This window comes from Lutra lutra, chromosome 11 (assembly GCF_902655055.1).
Source record: "Lutra lutra chromosome 11, mLutLut1.2, whole genome shotgun sequence".
In the NCBI taxonomy this organism is placed as follows: domain Eukaryota; kingdom Metazoa; phylum Chordata; class Mammalia; order Carnivora; family Mustelidae; genus Lutra; species Lutra lutra.
The window spans coordinates 95,997,636-96,012,791 of NC_062288.1; the positions used below are offsets into that span (position 1 = coordinate 95,997,636).

The following is a 15,156-nucleotide window of genomic DNA, read 5'->3' on the forward strand; positions in this document are numbered from 1 at the left end:
GTTAGAGCGTATTCAGCTGTACTGATGGTCTTCCTCTGAACCTAGAGCAAAGCGGGCAGATGAGTTTTGAAGGGGAAGGTGGCAATGGGACAGGAAAGAGCACTCAGTTTCCTGTGTCCTGTGTGATCTCCCCTCCATGGTTCAGCGTTGCTCTGCTTGCCAAGAGCTCTGCTTGCCTACTCCGGCCCCTTAGCTAATTCCTACTCATTCTGGAAACTTAACTTGCCTATCCTCTTTCCCAGAAGACTTTTACTCTTGAAATCATGATTTGGGTGCTGCCTATGGTGTCCCTTGATATCTTGTTCTTATTCTTTTTTATAAAGATTTTTTAAAATATTTTTTAAAGATTTTATTTATTCATCTGACAGAGAGAGAGATCACAAGCAGGCAGAGAGGCAGGCAGAGAGAGAGAGGGAATCAGGGTCCCCACGGAGCAGAGAGCCCGATGCAGGGCTTGATCCCAGAATCCTGGGATCATGACCCGAGCTGAAGGCAGAGGCTTTAACCCATTGAGCCACCCAGGCGCCCCCTTATTCTTGCTTCTTACATTGAAACTTTCTTTTTATCCTTGTCCCCAAATACAGGCTGACGTGGGGAAGGAATTGTCTTATTTACTCTTACAACCTCAGAACCTAGTAGAGTATGAAGCTCAATAGCGTCAGTCACACATTGATATCACTTCTTTTTTTTTTTTTTCCCCTAAGTGAGGAAGCTGGTCCAGGGGAAGGCAATGTAGAACAAGGGCTACCTGCCAAGGTGAGCACAGTTCTTTGTTCCAGCTGCCATAACTTAGTCACCTCATCCTGTTGCCAATCTCTCTCTCTCCTCTTCTCCTTCTCTCTCTCCTTACCACCCCCGCCTCACTTTGTAGATTTGCAAATGTGCTTTGCAGCTAAATTGATCTGGACTCTGGGCAGAGTCTGTATTCTTAGCTAGTTATTACTTTACCCGACAGAGCCTGATCAATATATCACCGAATCATTACCTTGCAGTGTTTTTAAATTAATGGCTATTGCTTCTATCTTGGATTTAAGGGAAAATTCTCTATTCATGGGGTTAGAGAAGTGAAGGGAAAACTCAAGATATTTAAGGTCCAAAAATGGAAGAGCAGAAGAGAGAAAAATGGCATAAAGCCATAACTTTAAATGTAAAATTTTTGCTCTTAAATATATCAGTTATCTATTGATTTTTATATAATGCTCACAGTCTTTGATGTAGCATCCCTCATTTGATAACCTAGCCTAAGAAAATAATGCTGTAAATATTATCACCAGAGTTGTTTATTGCAGCCTTAGCTGTAATGGCCAAGAAGAAGAAGAAGAAAAAAAAAAAGGAATACTAAATGTCCAATAACAAAAGAATGGCCCCCAAAATTGGAATTTACAGCAGAATATTAAATTGCCATTAAGAAGCTTATAATACCATGAAAACATGTTTATGCTCAATATTCAGTTTACGAAAGTGGAGGGGAAGGGCTTAAGGTTGGGGAATAATGTAGATGTAAGCTGGCTTATTCACTGTCTGAGATGAGGATGGGAAGGTAGTGGCTGAGCAACTGGTAAAAGACCTTTAGGTTTCTGAGCAGAAGTTTGGATTCCTTGGGGGAGACAGTTAGGTGTGTCTTATTCTATGGTAACATTTTGCAAAAATAATTTTCATTATTAGAAGAGATGAAGAGAGGGCTTGTAGCTATGACAGCCCCAGACATGGGAGAAACAGAACTTGAGATTGTCTAAGGGCAAAGAAAACTCTAGATCTTGCTAATGAAGACTGGTTGGTATTAGTTGTTGAAATGAGGAGCTAGTAAGAGTCAGGATTCTTTAAAATCCAGTTACATGAAAAATTCTTGCTAACAGGGACATTGGGAAAGAATGACTTCATGGAGATAAAGTGGTTTGGATTGAGATTCATATAAATTCATGGAGATTTTTATCATCTTAGCTATGATTTTTCTGAGAATTTACTGTGTGCTTGGCATTGAGCTAAGTTACACACACACAAACACACACAAACACCTTTTCCCTTGGAAATTTAAAAGTCCCCCAAGGAGTAGTTGCTAGGACGCTCACTTTACTTTAGAAGAGAAAACTAATAAAGGGGTTCAGTGATTTTTTTTAAAGTTATTTTATTTTTTTGCCTAGGGCTACCTACTAGCTGGAAAAAGAGAGATATTGCTAGTTAGCCAGTAGGTGGAAGGATTGCTGTACTTGAACACATAAGCTGAAATAATCAATTTGACAATTTTGTTCTCTGTACTAAAATTTTTGAGGAAGCAAATTGAACAATAAATTCATTTAATTTGAGATGGAAACACCAGCAGCCAGAGTGTGAGGTAGGTAGACAAGAGTCAAAGGGAGTGTCTTTTTTTTTTTTTCTCCTTAACATGTTCTACTTGGATCCTGGCCATTCCTTCAACTGAGGACAGTAGCTGTTGCTGTGAGCAGGTGTTTTCTCCCTAAAAACATATTGAGAATAAGCATATCCCAGAAAGAATAAATAACCTGGAAAAAGACTTAATATATGAAAAAATGCCAGTACAGAGTTGTATAGATGGTTATGAGGATTACAAAAGGTAGTCAGCAACCAGGGAGGTTCTTGGTACCATGAATTACTGACATAGAATCCAACAGATTTGCCTCAAAAGTCTTTTTGAAAACTTTGAGAAATTTTGGAATATGCCTTAAATTTATTGCTCACAATATGTTAGAATTATTTTAACATTTTAATAAAATATTTCAGAGGTGTGTTCTACGAGAAACCAACATGGCTTCCCGCTATGAAAAAGAATTCTTGGAGGTAGAAAAAATTGGAGTTGGGGAATTTGGTACAGTCTACAAGTGTATTAAGAGGCTGGATGGATGTGTTTATGCAATAAAACGTTCCACAAAACCTTTTGCAGGATTATCAAATGAGTAAGTGCCTTTGACATGTACTAGAAGTACAAACTTGGATTTGGAAAGTTGTTTCTCATCAAAACATTTTAAATAATAGTACTGATGTCATTAAAAACATACCCATTGCTATCCCTTCCATTGTATGTAGTCTTACATTCATAATCTTTCTGAGTTTTCCAAATTTTAAGATAAGTTATTTCCTTAAACTAAACCATAATTATTTGGATCCAATTCTGTTACAGTGTTTTTGTTTGTTTGTTTTCTTGCATGGTTCTTGAGGCTATTTCTACTGGTGTTCCTGCTATTGCTTTAATGAATAGATATATGGAATGATCTGCCTGATAGTTCATTAAAAATATTGCCAAGCAGGAAGTTACTGTTAACTCACTGGTTATCTCCACTTTGTATTAATCATGAATTCAATAATGAGTTCAATGTTTCAAAGACTACAAGTGAGGAAAAATAAACAAAATTTAACTTTCATTCCCAGAGCTAATTGTTCACAAGTCTTCCTTTTACAAAGAAAATAATTATTTTTAGACTCAGCCAAAGCTTTTCGTTAACTGTAGGAATGTAATAGTTTGCTGAATCTGAAGTTATGGACCTCAGAATTCTTCATTTTTATACCAAAATTCACTGAGTATTATATTTCACTTTTTTTAATGTGTTGGATTTCCTGTTCCATAATGAAGATCTCTCCCCAAGACTGCCCCTATGACCATGTCATATTGGCTAAGTGTAATATTGACTCTAATGACTGTCCAGCCTTCACAGAGAAGATAGAGGATCCATTACAAAATCCAACTATCAAGTCCACAGTGGCCTTATTAAGCCCATCAAAGTTTTTTTTTTTTTTTTTTTAGATTTTATTTATTTATTTGACAGAGATAGATCACAAGTAGAGAGGCAGGCAGAGAGAGGGAGGGAAGCAGGCTCCCTGCTGAGCAGAGAGCCCAATGTGGGACTCGATCCCAGGACCCTGAGATCATGACCTGAGCCGAAGGCAGCGGCTTAAACCGCTGAGCCACCCAGGCGCCCCCCAATTTTTTTTTTAATTGTGATACAGTGAAATAAAAACTCAAAGCATGTCTGCCACTGAGATACTAACAACCTAATACTCCTCTTTACATATGCCACATTCAATTAAAAAATAACATGGATTTTGGTACCAGGATGATCAGTGTTCTTGTCTTAGGTCTACTACCACTGGCTTGACATTGGGCCAGTTACAGCTTTTCTAAAGCCTTCATCCTTGCCACTATATCTTACTGAGTAGTTATGAAAATTAAATGAATTAAAATACTAAGTAAGCAGTGAGTACTCAGTAAATGTTCTGCCACTGTTAATAATGCCTCATATATTGTCTTTTATTTTTTATCAATATTTTTATTATGTTCAATTAGCCAACATATAGTACATCATTAGTTTTTGAGTGTTCAACAATTCATTAGTTGCTTATAACACCCAGTGCTCATCACAACATATGTCCTCCTTAATACCTATCACCTGGTTACCCCATCCCCTCTCCCAAGCTTCTGTAACTCTCAGTTTGTTCCCCAGAGTCCAGAATCTTGTCTTTAAAAAAAAAAATCTGTATGTATATTATCTTGACTCATTTTTCTTGATGCTTGTCTGTCTTCTAGGAATTTGGCTTTGCATGAAGTTTATGCTCATGCAGTCCTTGGGCACCACCCGCATGTGGTACGTTACTACTCTGCATGGGCAGAAGATGACCACATGATCATTCAGAATGAATACTGCAATGGTAAGTATACAGATAGTATCTATGGAGAAGGGGATGAACATCTGTATCCAGGAAAAACATCTTTGCCTCCTCCTTATAGTTTATGCTAGGCATAGCTGAGTCATACCTAAAAAATTTGTACTATAGTTTTGCTTGGAAGCAGAGCGCTGGGGACACAAGTTGTGTTGAAAAGGAATTTCCATTTTATGCTATGTCGTATATCTTTCAGAGCTGATGTGTGGCTGACACATAGAAACTATAAACCCCTTCACATTTTACTCAATATATAGAAAAATTTTGCTCTAATGGTTTGAATGGTAAATCTTCCTCTTATATTTGCTAGGTATTCTAAAAGATGCAAACCACAGTCCCTATCATTTTCAAGGAGGGAGTGGTAAACTCACACAGCCAACTTTTGATTAATTTTCAAGTGGATTCCTAAATTGAGGCATAGTTCATGTATCTTGATGCTTCTTACCTTTGAGGTTTGGTTTAGTTTAGTTTTTTTTTTTTTTTTTTTAGATTTTATTTATTTATCTGAGACTGTGAGAGAGGGAACACAAACACAGGGAGTATAAGAGGGAGAAGCAGGCTCTCTGCTAAGCAAGGTCCCATCCTGGGACCCTGGGATCATGACCTGAGCCAAAGGCAGACGCTTAATGACTGAGTCACCCAGGCACCCCAAGCTTCAGTGTTCTCACCAGAGTATGCGCGTGGGGTGGGTGCTGGGGATGAAATGCAAGGACTTCAGGCATATTCCTTCAGGACTATACATACACAAACTGGCAGAACTTTTACTGGGCTACTTAAATTAAAAAAAAATAGTCTTTTGTTTTAACCTATTTTGAATTTGTGGTTAAGGGGTTGACATAACAGTACAGTTACATGTGATTATTTGCAGAGATATTTCTCATCAAAATGTTCCCTGGTAAAATAGGAAAGTGCTACCAAATTAAATAGAAGCTTGCTGGCATTTTAGGAGTAGCTATCCATATTCTGGTCACGATTAAGATCAGATAATAGCATCCCTCCCAAACTTCCTCCCCCTAAAAAAATACATGCACACCCACCCTCAGGTTTCTCTGATAGTACAGTTTTGGAGTAATTTTAGTTACCATCAGGTAGCGCTGAGAATGTATGTGCGGCTTGACTTTTGAGGAGAGCGGTCAGTGTTAAAGCTTCATCATTATATATACAAGTAAGTTAAGTATATAATATTATGAAATGCTAGAAACATAGAAAACATCACACATATACTGCACAATAACGACTTGGTGTTTCGTTAGGGTCTGATTTCCTTGCAGTATTAGCTGTGAACTTTGTTGGATTTTTTTCCTCTAGCAAGTTCACCTAAATCCCTTTTTCTCTAATAGTCTCTTTAAGATTAAAAAATGGACCCTTTCCTTGTGATAGAGAAGTTGATACTTTCCTTAATCTTCTCTTCCTAATTCCTTCTTATCACAACCTGAGATTCCCTATTCTTCTCCCTCCCCACCCCAACATTGGTTTTATTTTCATGATTTTTACTACTAACTAAGATAGTATCGGAGAACAAACTTAGCCAAGAAAGTCAAACAAAACAGAATTAATTTAATCTGATTTGGGGCATTGTAAAGATTTCAAATTTTAAAAAGAATAAGGAGGAGTGATTATTCCTATTACAAATCCTCTTCTAATTCTTTTCAACATTTGAATCCCTTCTACAGGTGTGACATTGTATTAAGTTCTAGGGTGAGATACACCATAGATTGAGCCAAGAAGTCCTTCCAGACACTTCCCTCTACTTGCTCTGTTCCAGTGAATACACAAGAGACGATTTGCTTTAAAGCCAGGTAGTACAACTATGGATAAAAAGCATTCAGAGAAGATGCATATGAGTAAGGGGCAGCACAGTGTGGCAGAATGGGCCTGGGCTGAGGCACACCTAGGCAGACCTGGGTGTGGCACACTAGTTGTATGATATCTGGGATGTCAGTCCCACTGAGTAAAGAGATTGTAATATTTACTTAGGGGAGTAGTCTGAGAAATGTATGTCAAAGGCGAGCACAGTGCCAGTACCTGATACATCATAAGAACTCAATACTTGTTATTAGAGCAGCCCAAGAAAATCTCATCAAGGAGGTAAGACTTGAAAGAGGGTTTGCCAAAAGATTAGCAGAGTTTAAGGAAGTAGAGGGAAGAGTTCATTAGAGGAACAACATGCAGACAAAGGGCATGGTTTTGGGAATGGGTCTGACTCCACAAATAGGAGACTGACAGGACCGAGGTGATCCCTATAATAGGAAATAAGATGAGCAAGGTAAAGTGTGGGATGACTACAGAGGACTTTTTGATGTTTCTGGGCAGTTGATTTTGGAGATTTATGAGGAATCATTGTCTGTTTGCCATGGTGGTCTGCTAACCTCACTGCATACTTGCCCATTAAAATGTAACTCTGATTTATCAAAATGTAATTCACATACATTGCTTTCAAATGTGAACTGATCATTGAAAATAAAGCGTGCCCTTCTAGTTGTCTTATTTGTAGTTATGGATAATCCATAACTTTGAGACTTTGCCCTTCAGCTCTAAATCAAGGAGAGTTAAGTCCAAGTATTTGTAAGGTGGCAGAGTAACCAGTGCCCGATTCCTTCTAATGCTTCCCGCCTCCATCATTTCCCTCGCCCTCTTTCTCCTCTCTTCCTCCTCCTGCTTGCCACCTTTACCCTTGTATCCCCAGCCTGTTCTAGCAGTCAGGCTAGAACATTTATAGTTATGGTTCTATTCAGATTATAAATGGCATGACTTAGATAATGTACATCATAATTAGTAGAGGCCAGCAGTTACCTGATTTTCCCAACTGTGCCTTGTGAGCCCTGAACCGATCAAATGTTCCTTCTTCCACTGTCAACCTTGCCAAGATCTCCTATGTGTCACCTTGGGGTCAGCCTCTGAAACCTGAATGTCTTCCAGCAAGCAGATCAATTATGCAGCCGCCAGGATTCCAAACGACTCAGGATGGGATGGTTAACCTCTCCCTAACAGCGGTATTTTCTTGTGATGACTTCTGTCACTGACATTTTTTTTTTAAAGATTTTATTTATTTATTTGACAGAGAGAAATCACAAGTAGGCAGAGAGGCAGGCAGAGAGAGAGGAGGAAGCAGACTCCCTGCTGAGCAGAAAGCCCGATGTGGGGCTTGAACCTAGGACCTGGGATCATGACCTGAGCCGAAGGCAGCGGCTTAACCCACTGAGCCACCCAGGCACCCCTGTCACTGACGTTTTATAGAGCCTGCTCCTCTAGGATGGTGGTTCTTGGATTTGTTCTAGTGATGTGACATCCAGAAGCCTGCATTCTCTGTGGAACACCATGAATACTGGTTATGGTTTTTTTTTTTCCCCTACCAAACAAGGAATTACTTTACTTGCAGAAAAAGATGGTTGTGTTGTAGATAGCAACATAAAATCAAGATTTTGAGAATACACATGTATGAACAAAATATCCTGTTTGAATTATTGTTCTGCCGTTTACATTTCATTGTTGGTAGGCATTTGCTATTTTATTATCTGTCAGTCCTCATAAACAGATGGAAAAACATAGATTTGTCTTTAAATTTCTTTTTTTTTCCTTCCCTGCCAAGTAGGGAAAGCACTTTCATTTTATCTAAAGGAAAGAATTCAGCCAGCAATCTCATAAAGATAGTTTGAGAAGAGCGGTCTAGGAGCTGGTTGTTTCCTCCTAGGGCATAATGATGGCAATTATAGTACCATCTCCAGGTGGTACGTTGGGGTATGGAGTTAAGGCTCCAGTGTAGCTGAGATTAGTAGGGATGAAGCTTATAGTTCATTCAGCATTGCTCTATGAACACCTACTTCCTTAGTACTCTTTAGCAAAGAACAGTTAATAATGCTCTCCAATAAGAGGAAGACAATCAGCTTTAGTTGTGGCAAAATAAAGACCTTCTAACATTTTTGCATAAATGCTTTTCAGTAACTTTTACTGTTGTTAATTATTACTTGGCTACCTTTAATATTACCTACAGAGCTTCTAAGTAATTAAAAGTGCTGCTAGCACTGATCTAGTTACCTTAATACCTGTAGCTCTTCAGGGAACTGGCAATATATCTTTGCTTATTACCTAAAAGACCATCTTAAAGCATTCCTACATACCCCCAGGATGTTTCTCTCTTTTCATACCTTTTATAGGGTCCCTGTCCCAGTCTTTCCTTTCCCTCTGTTGTGAGAATAGACATTCAGATCAGAATACATAGATTATGTGCAAGACCTTGAGAAAGTGAGAAGGAATAAGACAGGGCCCTGTCTTGAAGGAGCACCTAGCCTAGTAGGGAGAGGAGTTCCAGGCGACATGGGGGCCTTAGCTGCAGGTTTCCTTCTCCTCGCCACACCTCACAGCTTCATCTGCAAACTTAGATTCAAGGTAACTTTGTTTCAATTCACTCTTCCTTTCTATCTAATGTCCTCTTCCACACATACCTTGTAAGAAGATTCCCAGAAAAAAAGGCACACCGTTCACTTTAGGCCTCTTTGTGTTTCTGAAAAGGGCTAAAACTCTTCTCCTTTCTGAATTTAATTATTTTTAACATGACTGGTCAATCTGTATATTGAATTTTACAGAGGATACTTGAAGGAATGGATTTCCTAAAAAAAAAATACCATTACCATCTCCAATCCTATTATTCTGGACACATACTTGAGGGCTGGAGCCCTAACTGCCAGGGAGACCCAGGGCTCTATAATTTGACTGAAGAGGCTGACAATGAATGCAAATTAAAGAAATAAAGAGTTCAGAAGCATTCTAGTTCCTTAGGACAGGGGCAGACAAGATCAGGTGGTCAGAGGAATCCAGGCCTTATTTTTCTCTGATAAAGATAAACTGAGGGGCGCCTGGGTGGCTCAGTGGGTTAAAGCCTCTGCTTTCGGCTCAGGTCATGATCCCAGGGTCCTGGGATCGAGCCCCGCATCAGGCTCTCTGCTTGGCGGGGAGCCTGCTTCCTCCTCTCTCTCTCTCTGCCTGCCTCCTGCCTACTTAGGATCTCGCTCTGTCAAATAAATAAATAAAATCTTAAAAAAAAAAAAAAGATAAACCGAGAGTCTATCCATAGCTGATGTGCAAATACTGTGGCTCAGATAGGACTTAGATGTATATTGAAGGTTTATATTTTCCTTGGGTTAGCAGTCATTAAATATTCTTATTTTGTGATATATTTTAATGGAATTAAGTTTAGAATCCATTACATTAAAGTTACTAGTAGCCTGTAATTACTAGCTTGACACTCAATTAATCATCAATGTCAATAGTAGCTATTTGCCCAGGCCTGATTGGGCTTCTGGTAAATGATTAGATAACACTTTTAAAATGTTAGTTGAGGCATACTCAAGGCAATAGAACCACATTGGATACCTGAGGTATGACATTTTATTTTTATTAATAAGTCCTGTAACTCTTCTCCAATGTGTCTGTGGTATAGGCAGTGGCAGATACTCTGTTTTACACTGAAACTGAATAATCTAGACTTGTTGGACTGAACTCATTCACAAGAAATTTCTTGACTGTTTATTATACTTTTACCTATTGAGGTTCATAGTTTTTCTCCATTCTGTGGGGCTGCTGTCTGTTGTTCCTTCCTAGGTGGGAGCTTGCAGACTGTTATATCTGAAAACACAAAGTCTGGCAATCATTTCCAGGAGCGGAAACTCAAGGACATCCTTCTGCAGATTTCCCTTGGGCTTAAGTACATCCACAACTCTGGTGTGGTGCACCTGGACATCAAACCCAGTCAGTATGGCTCCGCTCTGCTCCTCTGGCCAGACTTCCCCGTGTCAGAATTGGTGCCTGTGTGTCTACCAAGTGTTAAAGATGCTGTTAGCTGGCAAAATCTCTTTCATTTGTTTCCCTAAAAAATTTAAACAGCTTTGTCCATTATCCCCTCTGGGACTAGGGGACAGAGAGAAAAGACTCTTTCACGGATAATGAAGCCAAAGTATGAAAATAGGTCTCTAACTCACTGCATAGTTAAGCGATCACATTTTGGCTACCTCCTGAATGTATTGACAACTAGTGCTGTATACACTCTTTGTAATTCAGCACTGACTAAAGTGAACAGAAATGGTTCTGGCACTCAATAATGTGAAACTCAAGGAAACATTACCATGTTTTTCGGGCTTATTTCTTTGTTTTGAGGCTACTAGCCTCTTCAGAGGAGGAGTGTCTGAGATCAGTTTCCCTTCAAGTAGGTATTCTCAATTAGTGAGCTGTTCAGAAGTAGTGTGAGAGATTCCATGGAAGAAAAGAAACATAGATAGTGTTGTTATATGTATACAGAAGAGGAAGAGAGGAGGGTGGCTGAAATGACAGACACAGAAAAGAATCTTTGGCGTGAAAAAGCTAAGGAATCGTGACTTTGTCAATTCAGTATTTTTTGATTGTTGGTTTGTTTTTGTTTCAGGTAACATCTTCATTTGTCATAAGATGCAAAGTGACTCTCCTGTAGTCCCAGAAGAGATTGAAAATGAAGCTGACTGGTTTCTCTCTGCCAATGTGATGTATAAAATCGGTGAGTTTGGGGCACGTGGGTGGCTCAGTTGGTTGAATGACAGCCTTCAACTCAGGTCATGATCCTGGAGTCTAGGGATGGAGTCCCGAATCCGGCTCCCTGCTCAGCAGTGGGTCTGCTTCTCCCTCTGACCTTCCCCCTCTTATGCTCAATCTCTCTCATTCTCGCCTCTTTCTCAAATAAATAAATAAAATTAAAAAAAAAATTGGTGAGTGTGCCTTAAGCTCTGACCTGTATATTATCTTATAAAATTTATAGTAATGACCCCATTTATTCTAGTTTTAAAGACATGCTTTTAAAGGGCTCTATTTTTTTTTCTTTCTCTTTTCAGGTGACTTGGGTCATGTGACATCGATAAGCAAACCAAAAGTGGAGGAGGGAGATAGTCGCTTCCTGGCTAATGAGATTTTACAAGAGGTAAAGATTAGGGAAACAGAGGGTATTTTATAACCCATTGAACTTTTTGATTCTCAAATGAAGGTTCACAGTGCAAGAGATGTTTATAGTTTTTTAAAAAGACTGTATCTTATTTTATTTATTATTTTTTTAGCGCTCTACCACTTCTTTTTTTTTCTTCATATGGTATTTATTTTAGAGAGAGAGCCCTAGTGCATGAGTAGGGGGAAGGACAGAGGGTGGGGAGGGAGAATCTCAAGCAGACGCTGTGCTGAGTGCGGAGCCCAGTGCAGGGCTTTATCTCATGACCCTGAGATCATGACCTGAGCTGAAATCAAGAGTCAGATGGTTAACTAGCCACCCATGTGCCCCAAAAGTTCATATTTATAATTTAAATTGATATTATCCACTTTCCTATTCAGAATTGAGACCAAAGATAAGAAAGTTAAAAAAACAAAACAAAACAAAACAGCATGAGGAGTGCTGGCTCTGTCATGGATTAATCAATATTTTTGCTGTTTTTTTTATAAAGGTCCTTTACTGTTTCTAGTATTTCTTAGAATTCCTAAACTCATGGATTCTCTAGCAGAAAGGAATCCTTTATTGGTTCAGCCCATCTTTATCATGCTATCATCCTTCTGGTAGTACCATCAGCTCTGATGAAATGACCTTCATTTATTGCCTACCTTTTAGGATGTCTGTGGAGTCAGGGTAGGAAGGATTTAACTCCCTCTAGGATGATGATATCTGTGCCCAGCTAGTCTGTGCTTGAAGCCTCTTTGAGCCTGATAGAATAAAACAGTACTAAGACTCTGCCTTAAAAGCTTCTACCAGCCATGGCAGATGTGACCTTGCCCACTGTCCAAGCTCATACGTACTCAAAACAACCTCTCTTACCAGTTGTCTTTACTGTCCTCTCACTAGGCCAACTAACTGGCCTTCCTCTCTTCTGTTTTGAAGGATTATCAGCACCTTCCCAAAGCAGACATATTTGCCTTGGGATTAACAATTGCAGTGGCTGCGGGAGCAGAGTCCTTACCCACCAATGGCGCCGCATGGCATCATATTCGTGAGGGGAACCTTCCCAACATTCCTCAGAAGCTCTCAGAAGAATTTTACAATCTACTCAAGGTGGTATCTCTTATGAGATGAAGAGAAGATAGAAAATGTCTTTTTTTAAAGAAATACAATGGCAAGGAGGTGGGGAAGGGGAAAAGGAGATGCTGGTGGTGCCAATGACAGAAGAAAAAGGAATCATGACCTCGAAGCCCAGAAAAGCCACAGGACAGGCTGAAAGCTTCTCAAGGAAACTTAGAGGACATTATAGAACCTTTTATGTTCCAGTTTAAAATCCTGTTACATTTTTTCCTTTTCCCTTCCCAACATGTGGGCAGTTAAGGAAACCAAGGCTCAGAGCAGTTCCTGGACTTGTATCCTCATCTTTGACAGTTGATTAACTCTAAAATCAAACCTGGTCTTTTGCTCTTGTTTCAGGGTTTTAACTATTGTCATCGGTAATGGTGATATTATGAAAGAGATTTGAATTCTGAGTGTATAGAAGAAAGTATAAGCTATTTTACAGATGGGTAACTGGCAATACCACCAATCAGCTGCACTATTGGAAAAAGGCATAATGTTAGTTTAGAAATTTGTGTGTTACTTGTATTCTGCGATATCTGAGTATGTGTAGGGGCAAGGAAAGGAGGCGCTTCTGTTGAAACAGAGGTGCAAGAAAATGACACTGTTGAGAAGCTTAGAATTATATTAAGAATTCAAAATATCTACGTAAGACTTCATGGTTTAAGGAACAAGACTGGTTAGGACACCTACAAACGCCTTAGAAACATCTACTCTTAGGGATTAAATTTGAGTTTCATAGTTCACCTGAAAACTTCAAATTTAGTTGCAAACTTGTCCTTCTGTGCTTCTGCTTTCCTGAAAGAATAAAGTAAACCCTTGCTCCCAGCAGACTTTCATGCATAGCCTAATCACTTATTTCTATGTGTAAATTACTGTTAGATTTAGTTAATACATACTGAGTACTTCAGTGCTGGTCCAGTGCACTAGTTACACATATATGTCAGTTCATTTAAATCTTGCAATGCTCCAGAAAGGTGAATATTGTTATCCCAAGTATCAGGAAAGGGAAACTGAGTTTCAGCATAGTTAAGTCACTTCCTCAAGCTACTTAGTGAATGGTGGAGCCAGTTCTGAACATTGGTCTTCAAATGGAAGGTCCCGTGTTTTCTCCGTTTTATGACATTGCTAATTGCTGTAGGTAATTAGCTACTTTTTACTGCATTTATATTGCTAAATTAAGGCACTTTCTACCTGAAGATGAGTGTTGTAGGAATGCTGTCATGGGGGGGTACCCTTAGTTTTAAGTGGAAAGGAGCATGTTGGAGTAGAAAGCAAATGGAACTAGGAGTTGGTTGACTTGGGTTTTAGCCTTGGTCCTGTTAATAAGATGGGCAAGTCAATTTTGATTTCAGGACCTCAGTTTTGCCGCATTTAAAATTAAGGCATTAGACTAGGTAATCACACAGCTAGCTCTAAAATATGATAAAGATAAGTCAAAGTTATAGATGACGGATGTCACTGCATACAGATAATGATCCCATCCCTGGTGGAGCTAAGTTTTCATTTATTTCTTCCCCTGCAAAGTTAAAAGCAGAGTTTGACAAAAGTCACCAGCAGTAGCTGAGTTGGAGTTGACTTGGGTGGGGAGATTTTCCCAGCAGTGAAATTTCTGTATCTTTTGCTTTGGTCAAACATCAACAGAGCATGATCCACCCTGACCCAAGGGAGAGACCTTCTGCAGCAGCTCTGGCCAGAAGTCGAGTTCTCTGGCCCTCCCTTGGGAAAGCAGAAGAGCTCCAGCAGCAGCTTAACTTGGAAAAGTTCAAGACAGCCACACTGGAAAGGTAGTTTTTTTGTTTGTTTTCTTTTCTTTTTTTAAAGTAAGCCCTAGGCCCAATGTGGGGCTTGAACTCACAACCCCAAGATCAAGTCACTTATTTAACACGTGCCCCTACCCACCTCCCTTCTGGTAATCCATCAGGTTGTTCTTTATAGTTAAGAGTCTGTTTCTTTTTTCTTTTTTTTTTTTTTTTAAAGATTTTATTTATTTATTTGACAGAGAGAAATCACAAGTAGGCAGAGAGGCAGGCAGAGAGAGAGGAGGAAGCAGGCTCCCTGCTGAGCAGAAAGCCCAATGTGGGGCTCGAACCCAGGACCTGGGATCATGACCTGAGCCGAAGGCAGCGGCTTAACCCACTGAGCCACCCAGGCGCCCCAAGAGTCTGTTTCTTGATTTGTCTTCTTATTTTTCCCCTTTGCGTTTTTTGTTTCTTAAATTCCACATTATAAGTGAAATCATATGGTATTTGTCTTTCTCTGACTCTCTAGTTTCATCAATATCCTTCCAAATGGCAAGATTTCATTCTTTTTTATGGCTGAATAATATTCCATTAAATATATATACCACATCTTTATTTATTTATTTTTATTTTTGTTTTATTTTATTTTTAAAAAGATTTTATTTATTTATTTGACAGACAGAGATC

General features: G+C 39.2%; 1 protein-coding gene across 1 annotated transcript in view; it reads left to right on the forward strand.

Annotated features, from left to right (window-relative positions):
• WEE2 (WEE2 oocyte meiosis inhibiting kinase) overlaps window positions 1-15,156 on the forward strand; it is a 34,490-nt gene that overhangs the window by 14,691 nt on the left and 4,643 nt on the right. The window contains exons 4-11 of the mRNA XM_047694383.1: window positions 705-756; window positions 2,740-2,912; window positions 4,538-4,659; window positions 10,270-10,416; window positions 11,087-11,194; window positions 11,526-11,611; window positions 12,551-12,721; window positions 14,372-14,514. Coding sequence (XP_047550339.1) covers window positions 705-756; window positions 2,740-2,912; window positions 4,538-4,659; window positions 10,270-10,416; window positions 11,087-11,194; window positions 11,526-11,611; window positions 12,551-12,721; window positions 14,372-14,514 — 1,002 coding nt within the window. The remainder of the gene's footprint in view (window positions 1-704; window positions 757-2,739; window positions 2,913-4,537; window positions 4,660-10,269; window positions 10,417-11,086; window positions 11,195-11,525; window positions 11,612-12,550; window positions 12,722-14,371; window positions 14,515-15,156) is intronic.